General features: G+C 47.4%; 2 protein-coding genes across 3 annotated transcripts; both read left to right on the top strand.

The window, feature by feature from the left end:
• The first annotated feature begins 108 nt into the window (after positions 1–108).
• On the top strand, positions 109–12331 carry si:cabz01101003.1 (ubiquitin carboxyl-terminal hydrolase CYLD). 2 transcript variants are annotated; one of them, XM_010903760.3, is made up of 16 exons: positions 109–248; positions 4320–4553; positions 4733–5008; positions 5863–6303; positions 6435–6540; positions 6792–7252; positions 7734–7899; positions 7992–8133; positions 8383–8505; positions 8642–8733; positions 9012–9075; positions 9217–9424; positions 10079–10187; positions 10483–10601; positions 11027–11234; positions 11746–12331. In XM_010903760.3, exons 2-16 carry the CDS (start codon positions 4386–4388, stop codon positions 11928–11930), a joined length of 2868 nt encoding a protein of 955 aa, XP_010902062.2. In that variant the 5' UTR covers positions 109–248; positions 4320–4385; the 3' UTR covers positions 11931–12331. The 2 variants fall into 2 exon arrangements, with proteins under 2 accessions (XP_010902062.2, XP_010902063.2); XM_010903761.3 differs by lacking the exons at positions 11027–11234; positions 11746–12331 and having other exon boundaries at positions 10079–10202; positions 10483–10574.
• Positions 12332–12462: 131 nt separating this feature from the next.
• On the top strand, positions 12463–17535 carry emc4 (ER membrane protein complex subunit 4). The gene is made up of 6 exons (XM_010903762.4): positions 12463–12618; positions 14239–14385; positions 15923–16037; positions 16228–16381; positions 17153–17313; positions 17424–17535. Exons 2-6 carry the CDS (start codon positions 14285–14287, stop codon positions 17457–17459), a joined length of 567 nt encoding a protein of 188 aa, XP_010902064.1. The 5' UTR covers positions 12463–12618; positions 14239–14284; the 3' UTR covers positions 17460–17535.
• The last annotated feature ends 1406 nt before the right edge of the window (positions 17536–18941 follow it).

Genomic DNA, 18941 nt, shown 5'->3' with positions numbered 1-18941 from the left:
CTGAGCATCTCCTGACCTCAAAGAACCCGGCCTGCCTGGGCCTGCCCCTTCATTCGGTCCAGAGGAATTTCCCTTACGTCAAAGACACGCCCACATACCAGTGTGAATGGCCGGAACGATTACTCAGAAACTTTTCTCGCTCGGCATTGGTCCTCATTGTTCGCTGTCTCTTCCTGTTTTGAGGTGTTTGTGATTTAGTTAGTGATGTTCGGAAGAAGTTTTGGCTCATCTAAAACTTGAAGAAAGCGGTATGTGTTGTTATCATTAATTGTCGAATCATTTGCAAATATATAATTTTGGTATTGTGTGTATGCTAGCATGACTCATTTTGATAGCTTAACAGCTACAATACAATAATTCTAAACGTGACTGTCAGGGAGCAAGAAATCAGCGAGTGGAAGGAAAAGTTTTACGACATTACGACGTGTGGACTGTTATAACCAACGGCGTACAGTACTTCTTTTGCATTTCTTTGAAAATAAATACTAGCATGTGTTCATTGTTACCTGCAACCTGTTATCCTGTGCAAAGTCTGTAACATGGCGAAGTTCCGGTTTTAATAGGGAACTGAAAATAATACTTTTTATAGACTGTCCAGGAACCGAGATAACCCACTCAAATATGCCTTGCCCACATACATTTGTTATACATGCTAAGCGACTGTAGTCTACTTATTGATCCTAGAGCTAGATATCACTGGCAAATTATGATGATGGGGATGGAGGTGTGTGTTGGAACGATAGTTACTTTCGTAACTCCAGTTCTATGAGTGGAGCGTCGCCCATAGGGGCTTCGTTCCTATTGGTTTACCCCTCTGCAGGCAGTCACTGAAAATGTTTATATGCAAATCACACCTCTAATGGCCATCTGCCCCATTGCTATAAAAGAGGTTGTCACACTCTGCTCAGTCTCCCCCTTTCTTCATGAGAAAAGCAGTCAGAGACTGGTCGGGGCACGCGCCACTCAGAACTGGAGTTACGAAAGTAACTATCGTTCTATATTGTGAAGCTTTGCCCATAGGGCCTTCGCTCCTATTGGTGTAGGGCAAAGCGAGCAAGCCCAATACGTACTCCCTGCCGGTCGCCCACTTCACCAACAAGACAAGTGCCCAACAGGACGGCTCAGGTTGGAATACCAACCACACCACCAATCCGCTTCCATGCTGCTCAACCACTGGCACATACATTTGCAAACTGATAAACAGCCCCAAACGAATGCACACGCGGCACCAACCCAACCGGCACCTCCTCAATCAGTAAAAACTGAATCGGAGCACCAGAGGCCAGCCCAAAAAACACGCAGAGACCCGGATTCGGCGCACAAGCGAACACTCAAGCACACGCAATGCGAGCGTCCAACCAAAAAGCTGCACAGGCAAACCGGAGCGTCGGGCGGAACCATGTCAAATGCACCGTCCAGCCGCTCAACGGACCCGACTCACACCCCAGCCTCAGCCACACCGAGCACAGAATGTCACGCAAGTAAAACCGGGCAAACGGTGACAGCGTCCCCAAGACGCAGCAGCGCAAAGGTCCTCCACCCCCACATCCCTGAACAGGGTGTCCGAGGCCGCTACCCCACGTGTGGAGTGTGCCCCAAACCCCCTGGGCATGGGAGTGCCACGTGACTTGTAGGCCAGATCAATTGCCTCACACAGCCAGTGAGACAGACGCTGTTTCGACAAAGCCTGGCCCGCATTGGGGCCACCGTGATACACAAAGAGCTGGGGCGCGGTCCGCACCGCAGCCGTGCGCTGCCCATACTGTGCCAAAGTGCGCACCGGACACAGACGATGCAACCTCTCCTCCCTCTCTCCCTCATGTTCATGGAACGAAACGACGACTTGATCTCCTTAGGCAGAAAGGCCGGGTTAGGGAGCAACACAGCCCTGCTGCCATCAACCACGATGGCGAGACAGCCAGGCTGCGTCGACAGCGCACAAAGGTCACTGACCCTCTTAGCTAAGGTCAGAGCCAACAAAAGCGCCATTTTAAGGAACAGCATCCTCAACGGTATCTGATCAATCAGTTCGAACTGCGCGTCACACAGCGCCTCCAGAACCAAAGCCAAATCCCACTGTGGCAACATCCGCCAAGCCACCGGCGCATCACCAAAGGATGAGTAAATACAGACACTCCATTGAACCCTTCATGACATGCAGAGATCGCACACGCGTACACCTTGAGCGTGCCAGGGGATCTCTGCTGATCAAACAGACACTGCAGGAAAGACAAGACACTGCCCACGTCACAACAAAGGGGGTCAACCAGCGGGCAAAGATCCTCAAACATCTAGCATAGCTAGCCAACGTGGAGGCTGCCCTCGCACCCTAAATGGTCGCGTCTACCTCCTCGTTCAGTCCTCGTCTCAGCAGCCTGGCCCTCTCAGCCCGTAGCGGCTGGTCCAGCTCGCCTGTGTCAATGCCCCGTGGCGGTAAGGGATCGGCCATGGCGTCCCCACCGCCATCAGGATGAGTGACAGCCCCTCCGTCCGCACCCGAGACATGACAGGGAGAATTCACTGGAGAGGGGGAAACGTGTACCGCAGTACTCTCGGCCCACGGCCGGGGAGCCAATGCGTCCACGCCCAACGGTTGCCTGTCTTGCGCATGAAGAGAGTCCTCCCGGGACGCGAACAGATCCACCTGCACCTTCCCAAAACGTCTCCAGACCTCGGCTACAATGTCGGGATGAAGACGCCACTCGTCGTCCCGGGGACCTCCCAGAGACCGCAAGTCCACGCCCACATTGAGCTCTCCGGGAATGTGAAGGGCCCTCAGAGACCTGTGGTGCCCCTGTGCCCATTCCCAGATTTGCACCGCCAACAGGTGGAGGGGCAGAGTACTGAACCCGCCCTGCCTGTTTACGTAAGCAACCGCCATGCGATTGTCTGACCACACCAACACGTCTCGACCCCGCAGGGGTGGGTGTGAAGTGCAGCAGCACGCGTCTGATCGTGTCCATTTCCAGCCAGTAAATGTGGCGCTCCGATGGAGCTGCTCCCGACAGTGCAGTTAAAAGTTACAGAAAATATAATTGTAAAAAATTAGATACACAATCATTCAGTAATAACACTATACAAAACACACATCAATAATACCTATACAACTATACAACCGTAGTGCAATGTAAAAGTGACAGGTGTGCATGATATGAAGTGACAGGTGTGCATGATATAAAGTGACAGGTGTGTATGATATAAAGTGACAGGTGTGTATGATATAAAGTGACAGGTGTGTATGATATGATTGGCAGATGAGCATGATATAAAGTGGCAGGTGTGTATGGGACTATGGATGGAAGGGAGGTATTGTCCGACAGGTACCTGTGAAGTCACTGTGATTGTTGGCTGAAAGATGTTTTCCAATTCCCTGGTTGGGTAAGCAGTGTGATATGGGCTTGGCAAGCGGTGCTTTTGGATGCACCCGGTGTGCAGCAACGAGTCCAAGCCATTGCAGATTGGTAGACAGAGTTGACTAATTTGAAATTGGACACCACAAGATTTTAAGAGGAGAAACATTTGAAATGGGACGCCACAAGATTGGTAGAGGATAGAAATTGAGTACAAAAAAAGGTATAGAATGTTTTTATTCTTCTATTCCTCATTCCCTTTTGTCAGAGCTGTCAAGTACCTGAAGAGTTATTAAATCCTCTTGTTTCTCTCTTTCCTTCCCTTAGTGTTAGACTATGGCTATATGGTCAAATTTAAAAGCAAGTTCTATAATGAAGTCCCCAACAACCTGACTAAGATTTGGAGCCTGTATCAGTCCTGCCTCACACAGCTTTGAAAGCCTAAACAGCCTTGTGTTTAGGTGACCCCCTTTGGTCTAGATTGGGACCATGTCAATCTCTGTTAACATACTCAAGGAGAAGTTGCTTCAAACTGTTTACATTTGCTGTGTTTTAAACAACAAAAGAAAAAAGATTGATATAATGAACAGATGCCACATGCTAAAAACGAGTTTGGTAGATATAAACGAACCAATACTTATTTTTTTCACAAAAAAGTTTTTTCCTCAAAGTTGCCGGTAAGTCACATGCATTCAGGAACTATTATTATGCAAGTGAGGAGTTTCTGAATGGCAGAGTGCCAATATAATAGAGAATTACTTGAACGGTTTTATTCATACGCGAGGTTTATTCAGGAGCAGGGTTTATGTCGGGTGTAGTATTTAGCTGCCTCTCACAACCCATTGGCTTTACAGTGATGACAGCTGGTTTTCTCTCCAGGTTACAACTCACCATCTGTTTTACTCTGTTGTACCATTCAGTTACAACCATATTAATTCAGTGAGATATTTATATACTGTATTCATGCAGGTTGAGTCTGATGGAGAGGTGAAAACACTGCACCAAGGAAACACGCTCACACACACACACGGCGCCATGTCTGGAGCCCAGGAGAACAAGAGACGTCGACCCTCGAAAATGTACTTGGTGGCATCTGACCTGAAGATTCAGGACCAGTTGGAAGGGACCATCCGACTGCGGCGGGGGAACCTCTGTCAGGAGCAAGAGGGGGGGAGGAGCCGGGGAGACCAGCTGTGGGTGAAGGTGAGAAAAGGAATCCCTATATTCTTGGTCCTGTCTAGTGCCTCTCTTCCTTGTCCTCCCTCTTCTGTCTCTTCTCACTTTCTGTTTGTCCATCTGTTTCTTCCTGTATGGAACACTGTGAAGCAGCCAAAGATTTAACATGATAAACTCACCTTGTTTTCTGCCCTCCCCTTCCTCAGGTATTAGACTATGGTTGTATGGTAAAAATCGACAAGCAGCTCCTAATCGATGTCCCCAGCGACCTGACCGGTCTGTTGGAGCCTGTATCTGACCCAGAGTCCCGCCTCACACTGCTCAATAATCCCAAGGATCTTTACCGATTGGCTGCCTTGCCCCTAGGAGCCCCCCTCTGGGTCCAAATCGGCCAACCAGGAGAGCTGGCAGAAGCGGAGCTGAGGTATCTCGGGCCGCTGACCAGAGGAAGCACCGCTGTGTTGTTCGGAGTGCAGCTGAAGGTACTGTTGCTAACACAGTGTTTTAAAGTACATACATGCATTCCATGAAAAGCTATGTCATTAAACATTAGCGGAATTGTTTCTAATAGCACACAAATGTTACCGACGTGACAGGTTACTCAGGCTGATTTTACAACTTACTGGATCTTGGGCAAAATAGCTGATCTGATTGTTCAGAATTGCTGGAAAGAATTGGGCTGCCTGTGTAAATGTATCAATACAAATGACTGCTATTAAATGCAACCAATAGCCTAGGGCCTTGCCCCAAGAGGAAATGTGCACGTCTCAAAAGACAATCCTATGGAATCGGCTTCCCCAGAGATATTGAATAGAGGTCCTGATAAATCATGAGTTTGTACCAAAGGTAACATTGTTAATACATTCCAATATAGTTAAGGTATTTGCAAAGCCACGTTAAACATTATCATATTGTAGCCAAGTGGAAATGAGTTGATGAAATGCAGGCCGAGGGAGGAAGAAGTGACATTGGGTGTCTAGGCTATCATTGGGCTAACGGTGCCTGTAGTCTTATCACGTTAGCGCTGTATCTATGTTTCGCAGTGTGTTTGTGTTCTTGCAGAGCCTTGGTGCAGTTTGGAGAACGCTTCCTTCTCTTTTAATTGATTTTTTTCATCCAAGAGTGCTACATAGTTACATTGGTTAGCTCATGGGATTTGCATCAGATATTGTTGTATGCAGAAATCTCAACCCAAGGTGCCGTGGCTCAGCCCCACCTGGCTTTTTGTTTGGACCATGGGTGCCGGGGAGCCCTGGCGGGTCTTGGCCCAATTTAACCCCTGACCCGCTGCCTTTATCTCAGCCTCTCTTTCTCTTTCTGACTGCGTCTCTCTCAGGGCTCCGCGGCTGGTAGAGGCAACAGCAATGGCTCTTACAAAGGCCACCACCTCTTCTCCTGTCCCGAAGCGTCCGGCCTCTTCCTCCCGGCCAATCAGATCGCGTTGCAGCGCCGGCCCCGTTCCAGCGACGACCGTGACAACCAGGAGAGGGAGCACTTCAGTCCCAGCAACCAGCACCACAGTCACCTCAATAACCACCGGAACCAGAACGCCGCTCCTACTCAATCGTCTGGTAACATTACGGCCCGAACGGCTGAACCGGGGCCGCCTCCAGGACAGGCATCAGTCCTGCCCCGAGGCACCGTCTCCCCACCCCAGCTCCAGGTCGGACAGAGGGTGTGCTTCCCCCTGGACGACACCATCCAAGGGGGGGAGGTGAAGTTCTGCGGGCCCCTGCCTGGACGGGCCTCCACGGCGCTGTGTGTGGGAATCCTTCTGGTCCGTGAGGCAATGACCGCCTTCTCCTTTCCTCGTGAATTCTGAGTCGGCTTAGAGGAAACGTGTGAATGCTTTCGTGTGAAAACGTTCCCGTGTGTTTGGCAACGTTTGTGTGTGTGTGTGTGTTACAGGACAGTGCTGTTGGGAACTGGGATGGGTCGTATAAAGGAGAGAAGATCTGCTCGTTCCCCTCTCCCCAGTATGGTTGTCTTCTGCCCATTTCCAAGGTGTCCCCAGGTCTGTTAAGTGTGTTACAGACTGATTGATGATAGTGTTTGGTTTATTGTTAGGATTTTATTATGATATGGTTATGGCAGTTGAGCGAGGGCAGAATAGGAACGAGAATGTGTAGACAATGGGAATTCATGACGGTTTGATGATCGGTTCTCTCACGCTTGGTTGTGAGGGCCTAGTGAAATCGAAAGATCTTTCTTTACGTCTGACCATTTCTCCCCTTTTGGATTGACTCACCTCTGCCTCCTTCACAGAACCAAGGTCACGGCGCCAGCCCCCTCCTCTCCAAACCCCCAAATCCCCCATAAAACTTGCCCAACCGCCGGCTCCTAAACCGTCCCCCATATCTTCACCCACCTCCAAGCCCAAAATCGCACTCATGCCCCCCCAACTCGTGTCTGCCAAACTGGCCTTAAAACCTCCACCGCTCACCACCCCCAAACCGTCCGCGAAACCCCTCCCGCTCCCCCCGACCTCTCCAGCCATCAAACCGCGAACTCCGCCCTCGCCGACCACCGCGGACAAACTCCAGGTCTCCAACGGCGTGCCTGGTCCCCTCTCTCCGGGTTGCGATGATGGGGTGGATGGGAAGAAAGAAGACACGGGATTGGAGGTCGGCTCCATGGTGGAGGTCAATGACCCGCCCCTTTTCGGTGTCATTCACTGGATCGGACGAATCAGTGGCATCGCCGAGCTCGTGGCGGGAATCGAGTTGGTACGTTAACAATGTGAAAGGATGTATTTGCAAGAGGAAATGGTAAAAGGGAGTTATATTGGGAAAGATGAGTCGAACTGTGGACCCTGTATTTTGATCCGGTTGAATTAACGGATTACATGCTGCTCATAGAAATGCAGGACTTAAATGCAAAGCTTTAAATGTCATTTGTAAACCACAAATATTTCATCATTATACAGTAGGTGGTAGAAAGTAGCAACAAAGGTATTCCAGCCATTTTGGTTTCTCTGTTTCAGGGCGGGGTAGAAATAAGAAATAAGTCCATTCTGCAAAAAATGTAACTATATATTCTGCCAGCGACTTGTGCGGTTGTCTCCACTAAGTGGCTCAAGATTAGAGCGTCTGCTAAAAGACCCAAATATAATTTTAAAAACTCTGTAGCTTTCATTCTGTCAACTCCTGCACCATCGGTGGTTCTCTGGCTTTATAACCTTCTTCCATCTTATCTTTCGTCTTTAAGGACCAGGAGTTAACCGCTGGTACAGACGGTAGTTACCTCGGCGAACGCCACTTCCGTTGCCCCGCCAACAAGGGGCTGTTCGTCAAACTCCGGAACTGTAGGCGGGACTCCCGATTCCCCGCCCCAGAGAAACCCATCAACCAGGTGGAACGATGCAATTCAATAGGTGTGTGTGTTACTACACTTATTACTTTGTGTGTGTGTGTGTGTGTGTGCGCGCGGGCGTCCATGTAACATTACGACCAATCTGACCCGCAGCGTTCGCAGAGTGGGGTAGTGAGAGGGTAGAGGAGCCCACGCCTCCTGTGCAGGAGGATCAGGCCAAGGAGGTGTACCAGGGCTGGAAGAGAGGCATCCAGGGACACCTCAACTCCTGCTACCTGGATGCCTCACTCTTCAGGTGGGACGACCTCTAGGCTCTGCCTCCCTCTTAGGTTTTAGCTTGGCACAGATTTGGATCAACACTGAATTATTATCTGTGCTGCATCAGATTTACTTCAGAGATTGCAAGTCTCTCTGGATTTGACTGCAGTTTACATGTAAACGTCAAAGTCAAGTGTTTGGAACCTAGATTGGAATTCAAGTTTTGTCGTTTTATTTTTGAAATAAAATGCATTTTAAAGCTTCTCTCTCTGCCTCCACCCCTCAGCCTGTTTTCCTGCTGTAGTTCAGTAGACTGGGTGTTGCTGTGGCCCTCAAACCCCTCAGACGGGCCCCGCTGCAGTCAGGCCCGGGACCTGCTGCGCTGTGAGATCGTCAACCCCCTGCGCAGGTCCACTCACTGTACTGAGCATCGTGTTGATGCAGTGAAAAGCGTTGCCGATAAAACCCTAATCTGAAATGGGGTCCCGGTGTGGCCGTTTGAATGTTTACTCCGCTAACGTCGTGTACCTTTCTGTACCTGACAGGTTTGGCTACGTGTGTGCCAGTAAAACCATGGCTCTGAGACGGCTGCTGGAAGCTGAGTGTAGTGATCCTGGCTTCACCAACCAGGAGAAAGGTGTGTGGGTGTGTGGGTATGTGTGTGTGGGTGGGTGGGTGAATGTCAGCGTAAAGTCAAGTTTCGATAAGACCAGATAAGATTAAGTTAGCTACTTTTTTAATATTATTTTGCAGTACTGTATGTGCAGTACAAAAGCCTTTGGCCACCCGATTAAATGGTTGTAAGGAATTTGTCCGAGGATTATTTGTTCAGGGAAAACCAGTATTTAACTTTGAGGTAAACACATAGAAAGGTGCATTATAGTGTACATAAAGAAGTCTCTTATCTTCTGTCAGACCCAGAAGAATTCCTCAACAAGCTTTTCCAACTCCTCCGGGTCGAGCCTCTTCTCAAGATCAGGTAGAAATCCTGCTCTCACTCTACCTCTGTCCTACAGCCTGTCCGTTCTATATTTCTGTCCTGTTTGTTTTCTCTTGTTTGCTCGTTCTCACTTAAACACGCACACCGACTTCTCTCTCTCTGGCGTTCTTTTTTCCTCAGGTCAGTGACCCAGACACAGCAGCTTCAGGAGTGCCACCTCTACCAGCTCTTCCCTCCCTCTGTTCCCGCGTCTCCCTCCTCCCCCTCCCCACTGTCCCCTTCCCTCTCTCCCATCCCTCTGTCCATCCCAGTGGCACGGATGAGGGTAGCCAGTGTGCAGACTCTGCTCGAGACATCTTTCCTCCATGCCGGGCTCAAGTTTGCTGAGGTAACGGTCGCCCAAACCAAATTAGAAAATGTCTTATTTTTTCCATTTTACAGGGTTAACATTAGTACAGTAGCGAAAGACATTATGATAACAAAATAGTAGACATGAGACCAACAGAAGCTCTTAAAGGTGCGTTTTGGGACTTTCTTTATGTCCAACACCCCTTTTTAAATGTTCCGTTTTTGATGGATGTGTAATATGCTGTTTATATGTTCATGATCTATAAGTAGAATCACACACCGTTTGGAAGTGGTTTTTAACACACGGGACACTAATCGGCCCATGCGTGTAGTGTTCCGGAAGTTTCTCAGGTATGACCCTTTTCCGCGTCCCGTTTTGGCTCGACAGCACTACTTTTAAAACCAGTGGTCTAAAATCCCAGAATGCATCTTTAATAGGGGACACGCTCACCTCAGTCCTGCTCCAAGCCACCAGTAGCCCAAGCCCAGCCGGCTGCCCGGACGGACCGCGAACAGTTCAGAATAGTAGTCAGTTCGTGCTGCGACTACTCCCTCAGCACTGCTGTGTTTTTGTAAATGGTCCTGTCAAGATGCAGGCCCCTACGCTAATAATGTCCTCCAAAAATATAAAACCCAGCCACCACCGCAGTGAACTAGTGTCATGGGAGTAACCTATCGACCCCCCCCCCCCCAGGCTCCCTCCTGCCTCCCCCTCCTCATGCCCCGGTTTGGGAAGGACTTCAAGATGTTTGATGCCATCTTGCCCTCCCTCACCATTGACATTACAGACCTGCTGGATGACAGTAAGAACCAATAATGTAAATATCATATTGAAACAGGACCATGGTAGGGTCTCTGGGAGCTTACACATAGTGGCATTAAACACGGGGGACTATGTTTTCTGTCTCATCTCCCCTCCTGTCTCTGTCGCTCTCTCTTTCTACCCACTCCTCTGGCTCGCCCCTCTGTGTCCCCTCTCGCCTTATTCTTTCCTTTTCTCACATTCTCCACTCTCTCCTTTTTAATCCTGTCTTTTTCTTTGTCCTTTCTCTTTGTCTTTATGTGGTCTTTGTCTCTGTCCCCTCTCCTCGTATCTAGCTCTTAGACAGTGTAGCATTTGCCAGGCTGTAGCAGAATGGGAGTGTCTACAGTGTTATGAAGACTTGGACATCACACCAGGTCACCTCAAACAGTATTGCCACACCTGTAACACTCAGGTAGGTGTTACAATGTTGCCCCACCTGTAACACTCAGGTAGGTGTTACAGCCTGTGTTCTTAACCAGATATGCCATGGCAGCCTGTGTTGCTGTTTTCTCTAACAGAGAGTGAATCTCCCTGTAGGGGGGCGCTTGTCATCTTCAACAATATTTACCAATTGTCTAATGAAAAATAAGACCCCTGAGTTTAGCTCAACTGTCATAACCCTTCTGAAGCCAACATTTTATTTTTTGACTGTTTATTTATAATTGATCATTTTTAACTTAAATGTAAACACTTTTTATGAATTAGAGTGGTTACATTTCCTGTCAAATTGACTAACTCATAGCGGGGCTGACCGCAAACAAATGGTGTTGCTGGACCAACCAAGTCCTCCTCACGTCCTTTATCCAGTGTTTCTCACTATCTTCCTGTCCTCGTCAGGTTCATGCTCACCGGAAACGTCAGTCCCACGGTCCCCTGAAGGTGGGCATGCCCGGGGGTCCGTGGACCGGCCCACTGCACGGGACACGTCAGCGGTTGGCTCTCTTCGCCGTGACGTGCATCGAGACCAGCCACTACGTGAGCTTCGTCAAGCATGGGCCCCGCCCGGACGACTGGCTGTTCTTTGACAGTATGGCCGATAGGGAAGGTGAGATGTTAAAGGGGTGTTATGTGGAGCCTGAGGCCTGGGGTCTAGCCAGTGTGTCTGATGAACTGTTCAATGATTACATGACAGCAGGCAAGAATAGCGGTTATAGCATCTGTCCAGTAGCAGAGAGGATGACTGTTATTTTGTACTAGAGTAAGGCAGTTAGTAGTGCCCAGCTGTTGCTCTACGGGAGTATGCTCTTCGAGTATCCCTGGTCAAATAAGGATGGACAAACAAAATGAAACACTAATGAATATACAGAGCACTTCAAAGCTTTTGCTTCATGTACGTTTCTCAGGTATGACCCTTTTCCGCATCCCGTTTTGGCTCGACAGCACTGTTAAAACAAGTGGTCTAAAATCCCAGAATGCATCTTTAATCGGGGACACGCTCACCTATATGCTATAACCGCTATTCATAGAAAGAAGTCTATGAAAACTGTTTATATGATTAACAATATATTGCAGTATAACAGCTATGTTGCTGGGGTTTTTTTTAATGGTTTGACCAGGTGAGGAGAACGGTTTCAATGTCCCCCAGGTGAGGGCGTGTCCAGAGGTGGGCCGTTATCTTAGCCTATCAGAAGAGAAGCTGGGAAGGCTAGACCCCGCCTCCTTAAGAGAGCCCGCCCGTCGACTGCTGTGTGACTCCTACATGTGTCTCTACCACAGCCCTGAGCTGAGTCTATACAAGTGACATCAGCCATCATCACAAATAGCTGTGCCTTTAATATGTGTAATGCATATGCAGTATTCTAGATTACCTCTGTTGCCTGTTATAGTAACACACCCACACACTCATTAATACATATGACCGTAAATACATACATACATAAATACATACATGCCAGTATTCATCTACCAAAGTGCCTCAAATGAGTGACAAAAAACAAAAAAAGTGACAAAAAACAGGGACATTCTGACAGAACTACTGCCCAAACTGATTTTGCACTTTTGGATTTACCTTATTTTATTTGAATGTCTGAACTAAAAAGGATCAAATTAGTGTATATGTTTAGAATTTTGAAAAATTTTACATCCTTTTTTAATTCAGTATGGGTTGTTTTGGCCATAATGAACATGTTAAATAAAATGTGAACAAGACGTGTGAACGTGTTATTTTTGTTAAACTATCATTCTGTGTTTTGTAATGGCTAACAATTGCCCATCATTTGGAAATTATTTTTGCATCCGCCCACTATTGAGCAGTGTTACGCGACATCAATACTGAAACGTCATCATTGTGAGACTGAGCATCTTATGTCGTCAGTTCAAGCTGTTCTTTTCTTGTTATTAATTTGACGATTATCTAACTTTTTGTCGGCTAATTCGCTACAACAGTAACACAAAAGTACATCAAACATTAGAGGAAACGTCTCCGTAAGGTAAAGAATGTTGGGATGTCATATCGTCAGTCTGTAATGTTCGTTGAATGTGTGAGTTTGTTTACCATGCTAAGCTAGTTAGCCAGCTGGTTAACTGTTCTTCGCTAGGTAGACATATACATTGTAGCCATTAATAGCGTGTACATATCCACAGTTCTTGGCTCTACGCTGTAGTATCTGAAGTCCATTCACTGATGTGCCAAACCGTTTTTACCACTCTCGGATGAAGCGAATAGCGTTGATCATCTTCTAACAAGGCAAGGGCACATGTCATGATCTGTCTAGATTAGATGGTAAGCAAACAATCAGTTCTCGTAGTCAACGCGTTGGATGATTGAGAAATGGGTAGGAGTAATGACCTGAGCGACTTTGACCAGGGCCAAATTGTTATGGCCATATGACTGGGTCAGAGCCTCTCTGAAACAACAAGGCTTGTGGGGTGCTCCCTGTCAGCAGTGGTGAGTACCTACTGATTGTGGTCCAAGGAGGTACAAACCAGCAGGGTGTTGGGTGCCGAAGGCTCATCGATGCGCAAAGGCAAAGGAAGGCTGTCCTGTCTGGTCCAAATCGACAGAAGGTCTACTGTGTTAGAGAAAAGGTTAATGGGAGGAATGTCACAGTGCATGGCACTCTGCTGCGTGGTTGCAGACCAGTCAGAGTGATGATGACCCCTGTGAGCATCGGACCGTGGAGCAGTGGAAGAAGGTGGCCTGGTCGTGTTGATGGTGTACGTGTGTACTTGTGCACTGTTTACCTGGGGAAGGGATGGCGTCAGGATGCACTGTGGGAAGACAACATGGTAGAAGGAAAGGAGCGTAATGCTCTGGGCATTGTTTTGCTGGGACACCTTGGGTCCGGGCATTCATGTGGATGTCAATTTGACATGTGCCACCTACCTAAACATCGCTGCTGACAAGGTAGAGCCCTTCATGGCAATGGTATTCCCTGATGGCAGTGGCCTCTCAGCAGGATAATGAGTCCTGCTGCTCTACACACATTGTTCAGGAATGGTTTGAGGAACATGATGAGTTCAGTGTGATGCACTGGCCTCCAAATTCCCTGGATCTCAATCTGATTGAGCATCTGTGAGATGTGCTGGACCCAAAATGTCCGTCCACGGTGGCTCCACCTTGGCAACTTACAGGACTTGAAGGATCTGTTGCTAATGTCTTGGTGCCAGATACCACAGGACACCTTCAGGGGACTTCATAAGTCCATGCCTCGGTGGGTCTGTGCTGTTTTTGCGGCATGGGGAGGACCAACAGCAAATTAGGCAGGTGGTCATTACGTTTTGGCTCAGCAGCGTATAGTCTGAAGGAAATGAATTAGGCAGCTTCTTTTAGACAATTTATTTAGCTATACCTGTAAATGATATGGTTAACAAGACCTACTGTTTGAAACAAATTCATTTCAGCTATGTAAAAGGTGGAAAGGTCTCTGCTAAATGACTTAAATGTAAACTCTCTGTCCCTAGTCAATTGAAACCAATACCTCTCATGTAAGAAATTGGAACTTAGCCTCTGCAAATGCTCTGCCACAAAAAAATCAGTTTGGGCTGTCAACAAAACGGTCCATGTCTTTCTGTACCTTTCTTGCAACGCTGTGTTTTATCTTTTGCAGTTAGTGGTCCTTTGTTTAGTTGTGTTCAGCTGTGTTCCACGTTGCCATGGCGTCTCCAGGGGGACAGGGAAGTGGGGCATTGTCTACGAGAGGAGGAGTGGCAAGGAGGATGAAGTGGGCTCTGGAACTGAGCTTGGGTAATACCAGGTAAAACAGGGCTCATTACACTATTGTCTAATTCCAAATGTACTTCTAAGTAGTGGTTGATTTGGGATTGGTCCAATGACCAATGTTGTTATTTCCTGCCCAATAGCTCATACTTGTTGCTGAGCCAGGTTATAAATGTGAGGTGCACAATGCGCAAATGAACCCATTTTCCTTACTGAGTCACCCTCACACTGCGCACCCCAACCCCCCAACAGTGTAAGCCTTTGACCCTCGGGACTTCCTGATGTACTGGTTGGGGGGTGTCCCTACTGGGACAGTCCCTTCCCTTTTAAAAGCAACACTTGGAGAATTTGGTTTCGGGGTAATAGATTTAAATTTGACCCAGTGCTGGAATGCGTGGGCAGGTGCAGAACCACACTGGATTGCCCTGGTGAAATTTCCCATGATTCCCAACCTATTCTAGATGTAAACATAGGAAGGAAATTAGCTGGCGTGGAGTAACACAGCTTGTCAGCCTGCTTTACCATCAACCCCAGTGAAATAAAAGTGAGAGAGTCAACTTGTATGAACCCTGGGTCATCGTGATCTAGCAGACATTGATAAAGCTTATTCCCCAACTTTCTGTCCTAGAACTTTTCAGGTGTGAGAGCTGCGTGATGGCGTCGTCGTTGGAACCGACTTCTCACATTACACACACAGCATAGACGCTGCTGATAATCGAACACTCACGCAATATTGTTAGCTATAGAATTGTTCTGTTGTTTAAGTATGTTGGCAGACTGTACAGGGAAATGTAATGAGGATGCTCTGTGTTAGAGGGGAGAACTAGGTAAGTTAAGGAATGTCCCACACCTAGTTAGCGTGTTTTGGCCATGGTGTCAGTTGGGGGATATGAACAATATGGGTAGAAGTATTGAATATTATAGAGGCAATATGAGTGTAATATGCCTATTTAATGGTAAATATAGAAAATAATCGAATGTACATAGAAAGACATCAGAGCATCTGGAATGTTCGTGTGTGATCAGTAGGATCATAGATCAGTGATGCCGGTTGAGGAGACTCATGTCCTGAGGGAGAAAAGAGTTTCAGTTTTGGGGAAGGTGTCACCTTGTTTGGGATGGACCTTTTGTTTAGAACTCCTGCTCTTTTGTTTGAGATACGGTCCCAGGGTGAGACATATTGCTGAATGACAATGTGATGTGCATGAATAATTAAAGGGGTTTTAAATACCCTTTTCTTTGTGAACAGAGTTGCTCGTCCTTGCTGGCATGTCACTTAATGTAACCCATTGAGGTGTGTGCGCGTGTTTGATTTCCATAGCAAACTTCTTTCTTTGAGCTTTAAATCAGCTCTCTGCTGTTTCTTGAATTCACTTGGTTCAGTTGTTGAAATAAGTGCAACTTATACGCCCAGAGCCCCAATTTAATTATGACTCTAGGGGCACAGGCATGGCCTGTTTCAAAAACACCCCTCCCCGTCGACTCTAGACAACGGCCGCCACATCAGGTTTCTCACTCCACATCACATCTGCCTCCCCGTTGCCTCCAGATAATGTGACCCCCTTGTCTTCCAGGGGTCGTGGGGACCGACAGAGTAACCAGGGAGATGTCATGTACCCTATTGGATACTCGGACAAACCCGTCCCGGACACCAGCATCCAGGAAACGGACAAAAACCTGGTGGAAAAGGTTGACGCATAGACACACCGGGATCCACGTTACATGGGATCCACGTTACATGGGATCCACGTTACATGGGATCCACGTTACATGGGATCCACGTTACATGGGATCAGGACATGTTGTACATTTTTGGGGGGGATTTTGAAGAATGCCTTGAAGGCAATGCGGTTAACTCGTGCTCCTCCCCCATTGACAGCGTTGCTGGGACGTAGCCCTGGGCCCTCTGAAGCAGATCCCCATGAACCTGTTCATAATGTACATGTCTGGGAACACCATCTCCATCTTCCCCATAATGATGGTGTGTATGATGGCCTGGAGGCCCATACAGGCTCTCATGTCAATGTCTGCTAGTGAGTACATGTTTTTTACCTGAACTTTATTTCTGGCAGAGTGCCGTTGATATAATTGTCTCTTTGTCAAGGAGGGCTTTTTTTCATGATCAAGATAGATGGCATTTAAAGGACTCTGTAATCCAGCACGTTGCAGTTGTAAGGACACTTTAACTAAGTGGTTTTAAATTCTAGTGTTGGCCTAGATTTGAGGGTATTTACGTACGTGTACCGCATTGCAATTACAGTCCCCCATTTTAAGGTACCAAAAGTAATTGGACAACTATCTGCTCAGCTATTCTTTGGCTGTGTGTCGTTGCACCATTGGCTCATGCTCAAGGGAGCTAACAAAAGGTCTAGAGGTAATTCTAGGTGTGGAATTTGCATTTCTAGTCACTTGCTATTGTCCCTCAATAAAGGGAGCAGAAAGGGGTTCAATGTCAGTAAAGCAGGCCATTATAAGGAATAATTGTCCGAATAAAGCAATTAGAGACAGACAAAACATTCTGTGTGTGAAGATCAACTTGCTACATTGATGAGAACCAAGGATGCACCGTTGAGCCCAACAGCAGCCTGGTAACCATGCTCTGTGGAGGTAAATACCTCAGCTGGCTGTCTGCAGTTTAACATCTTAATCATTGTTTTATTACAAATCCATTGTGCTGGAGTATAGAGCTAAAACAACTAAACGTCACTGTCTAAATACTCTATTTATGGACTCCATTACGTTAATATAGTATTACGTTTATAAGCATGCTACCACTGTTCACTCTTTCCGTGTCTTTTATTCAGCGTTCAAGCTTTTGGAGAACTCTAACCAGCAGTGGCTACAAGGCCTGGTCTATTCTGTAGGGAACCTCCTCGGCTCTGCATTGGCTATCTACAAGTGTCAATCAATGGGGCTTCTCCCAACGCACTCTTCCGATTGGCTTGCTTTCATAGAACCGCCTCAGGTGAGATTTGTGTTTGTAATGCAAAAACACCAACCATAATCCAAATTTTTACAGCCTAAAACTGTAAAATATCTGATCTGAGTCTCTTTTTTTTCTTCTGTTTGTTACAGCGAGTGGAGATCATGGGTGGAGGAATGGTATTGTAAACAAGAAGACACGCATACTGAAAATTGCTGAAGTGTTTCATTAATTATGAATATATTAAATCTGTCTTTTCAATTATTTTTTTTTTCTTTTTTGTCATTTCTATGCCATTGTCACAGGTGATAAAATTGTACTAATTTCAAAACTGATTATAGGACAAACCATGTTGGATAACCATTCACCATCCTACTCAATCCACATTAGGTACAATAAGTGACCATAACCTGTTTTTAATTTTTAACAAATAAAATTGTTAAAAGGAAATTAAAGTTTTGTATGTATTTGTTTAAAAAAAATTACCACCATACCATCTTCTTCCGCTTATCCGGGGCCGGGTCGCGGGGGCAGCAGTCTAAGCAGGGATGCCCAGACTTCCCTCTCCCCAGACACTTCCTCTAGCTCTTCCGGGGGGACACCGAGGCGTTCCCAGGCCAGCCGGGAGACATAGTCCCTCCAGCGTGTCCTAGGTCTTCCCCGGGGTCTCCTCCCGGTGGGACGGGACCGGAACACCTTCCCAGGAAGGCGTTCCGGAGGCATCCGAAAAAGATGCCCAAGCCACCTCAGCTGACCCCTCTCGATGTGGAGGAGCAGCGGCTCTACTCTGAGCTCCTCCCGGGTGACCGAGCTTCTCACCCTATCTCTAAGGGATCGCCCAGCCACCCTGCGGAGAAAGCTCATTTCGGCCGCCTGTATCCGGGATCTTGTCCTTTCGGTCATGACCCAAAGCTCACGACCATAGGTGAGAGTAGGAACGTAGATTGACTGGTAAATCGAGAGCTTCGCCTTGTGGCTCAGCTCTTTCTTCACCACGACAGACCGATACATCGACTGCATTACTGCAGAAGCTGCACCGATCCGTCTGTCAATCTCCCGTTCCATCCTTCCCTCACTCGTGAACAAGACCCCTAGATACTTAAACTCCTCCACTTGAGGCAGGCACTCTCCACCAACCTGAAGTGGGCAAGCCACCCTTTTCCGACTGAGGACCATGGCCTCGGATTTGGAGGTACTGATTTTCATCCCCACCGCTTCACACTCGGCTGCAAACCGTCCCAGCGCATGCTGAAGGTCCTGGTTAGAAGGGGCCAACACGACAACATTGTGCTTAAAAAAAATTGTGCCTAGAAAAATGAATGTGAGCGTCTAGCTGAATTAGAGAACGTTTCCCTTTAACTTGGACACGCCCCTATTCCTATGCGTTTTCCTTCTCTGCTGGAAACTCGCAGGCAGTGCAGCGACAATGAAGAAAACGCAATCTTGCGTATATTCGTAGAAATTGGGCACCCAGTTGTAGAGGTAGGTATCCGGCACTTTCATAAATCAACAGCCTGTGTCCATTGGTTGATATTGGCAAAATTCTTGTGAGAATTACCAGCTATATCGTGTGTGATGTTTGAACAACAAATATGGACCTTGGCAGGGACATTCCAATGTAAATAACCCTTGTAGATTGCATGTAATATGCATGTCGGAAACTTCGTAAA

The sequence above is a fragment of the Esox lucius genome, chromosome 24, assembly GCF_011004845.1.
Source record: "Esox lucius isolate fEsoLuc1 chromosome 24, fEsoLuc1.pri, whole genome shotgun sequence".
NCBI lineage: Eukaryota > Metazoa > Chordata > Actinopteri > Esociformes > Esocidae > Esox > Esox lucius.
The sequence above is the reverse complement of the archived record's forward strand: the minus strand, read 5'-3'. Positions and strand labels throughout refer to the sequence as shown.

Excerpts from the sequence above, each read along its gene's own strand:
- si:cabz01101003.1 (XM_010903760.3), top strand. The coding sequence starts at position 4,386 with ATGTCTGGAGCCCAGGAGAACAAGAGACGTCGACCCTCGAAAATGTAC. Across the intron at positions 4,554-4,732 it reads GAGACCAGCTGTGGGTGAAG|GTATTAGACTATGGTTGTAT; the intron begins GTGAGAAAAGGA and ends CCCCTTCCTCAG. Across the intron at positions 8,734-9,011 it reads CTTCACCAACCAGGAGAAAG|ACCCAGAAGAATTCCTCAAC; the intron begins GTGTGTGGGTGT and ends ATCTTCTGTCAG.
- emc4 (XM_010903762.4), top strand. The coding sequence starts at position 14,285 with ATGGCGTCTCCAGGGGGACAGGGAAGTGGGGCATTGTCTACGAGAGGA. Across the intron at positions 14,386-15,922 it reads CTGAGCTTGGGTAATACCAG|GGGTCGTGGGGACCGACAGA; the intron begins GTAAAACAGGGC and ends CTTGTCTTCCAG. Across the intron at positions 16,038-16,227 it reads ACAAAAACCTGGTGGAAAAG|CGTTGCTGGGACGTAGCCCT; the intron begins GTTGACGCATAG and ends CCCCATTGACAG.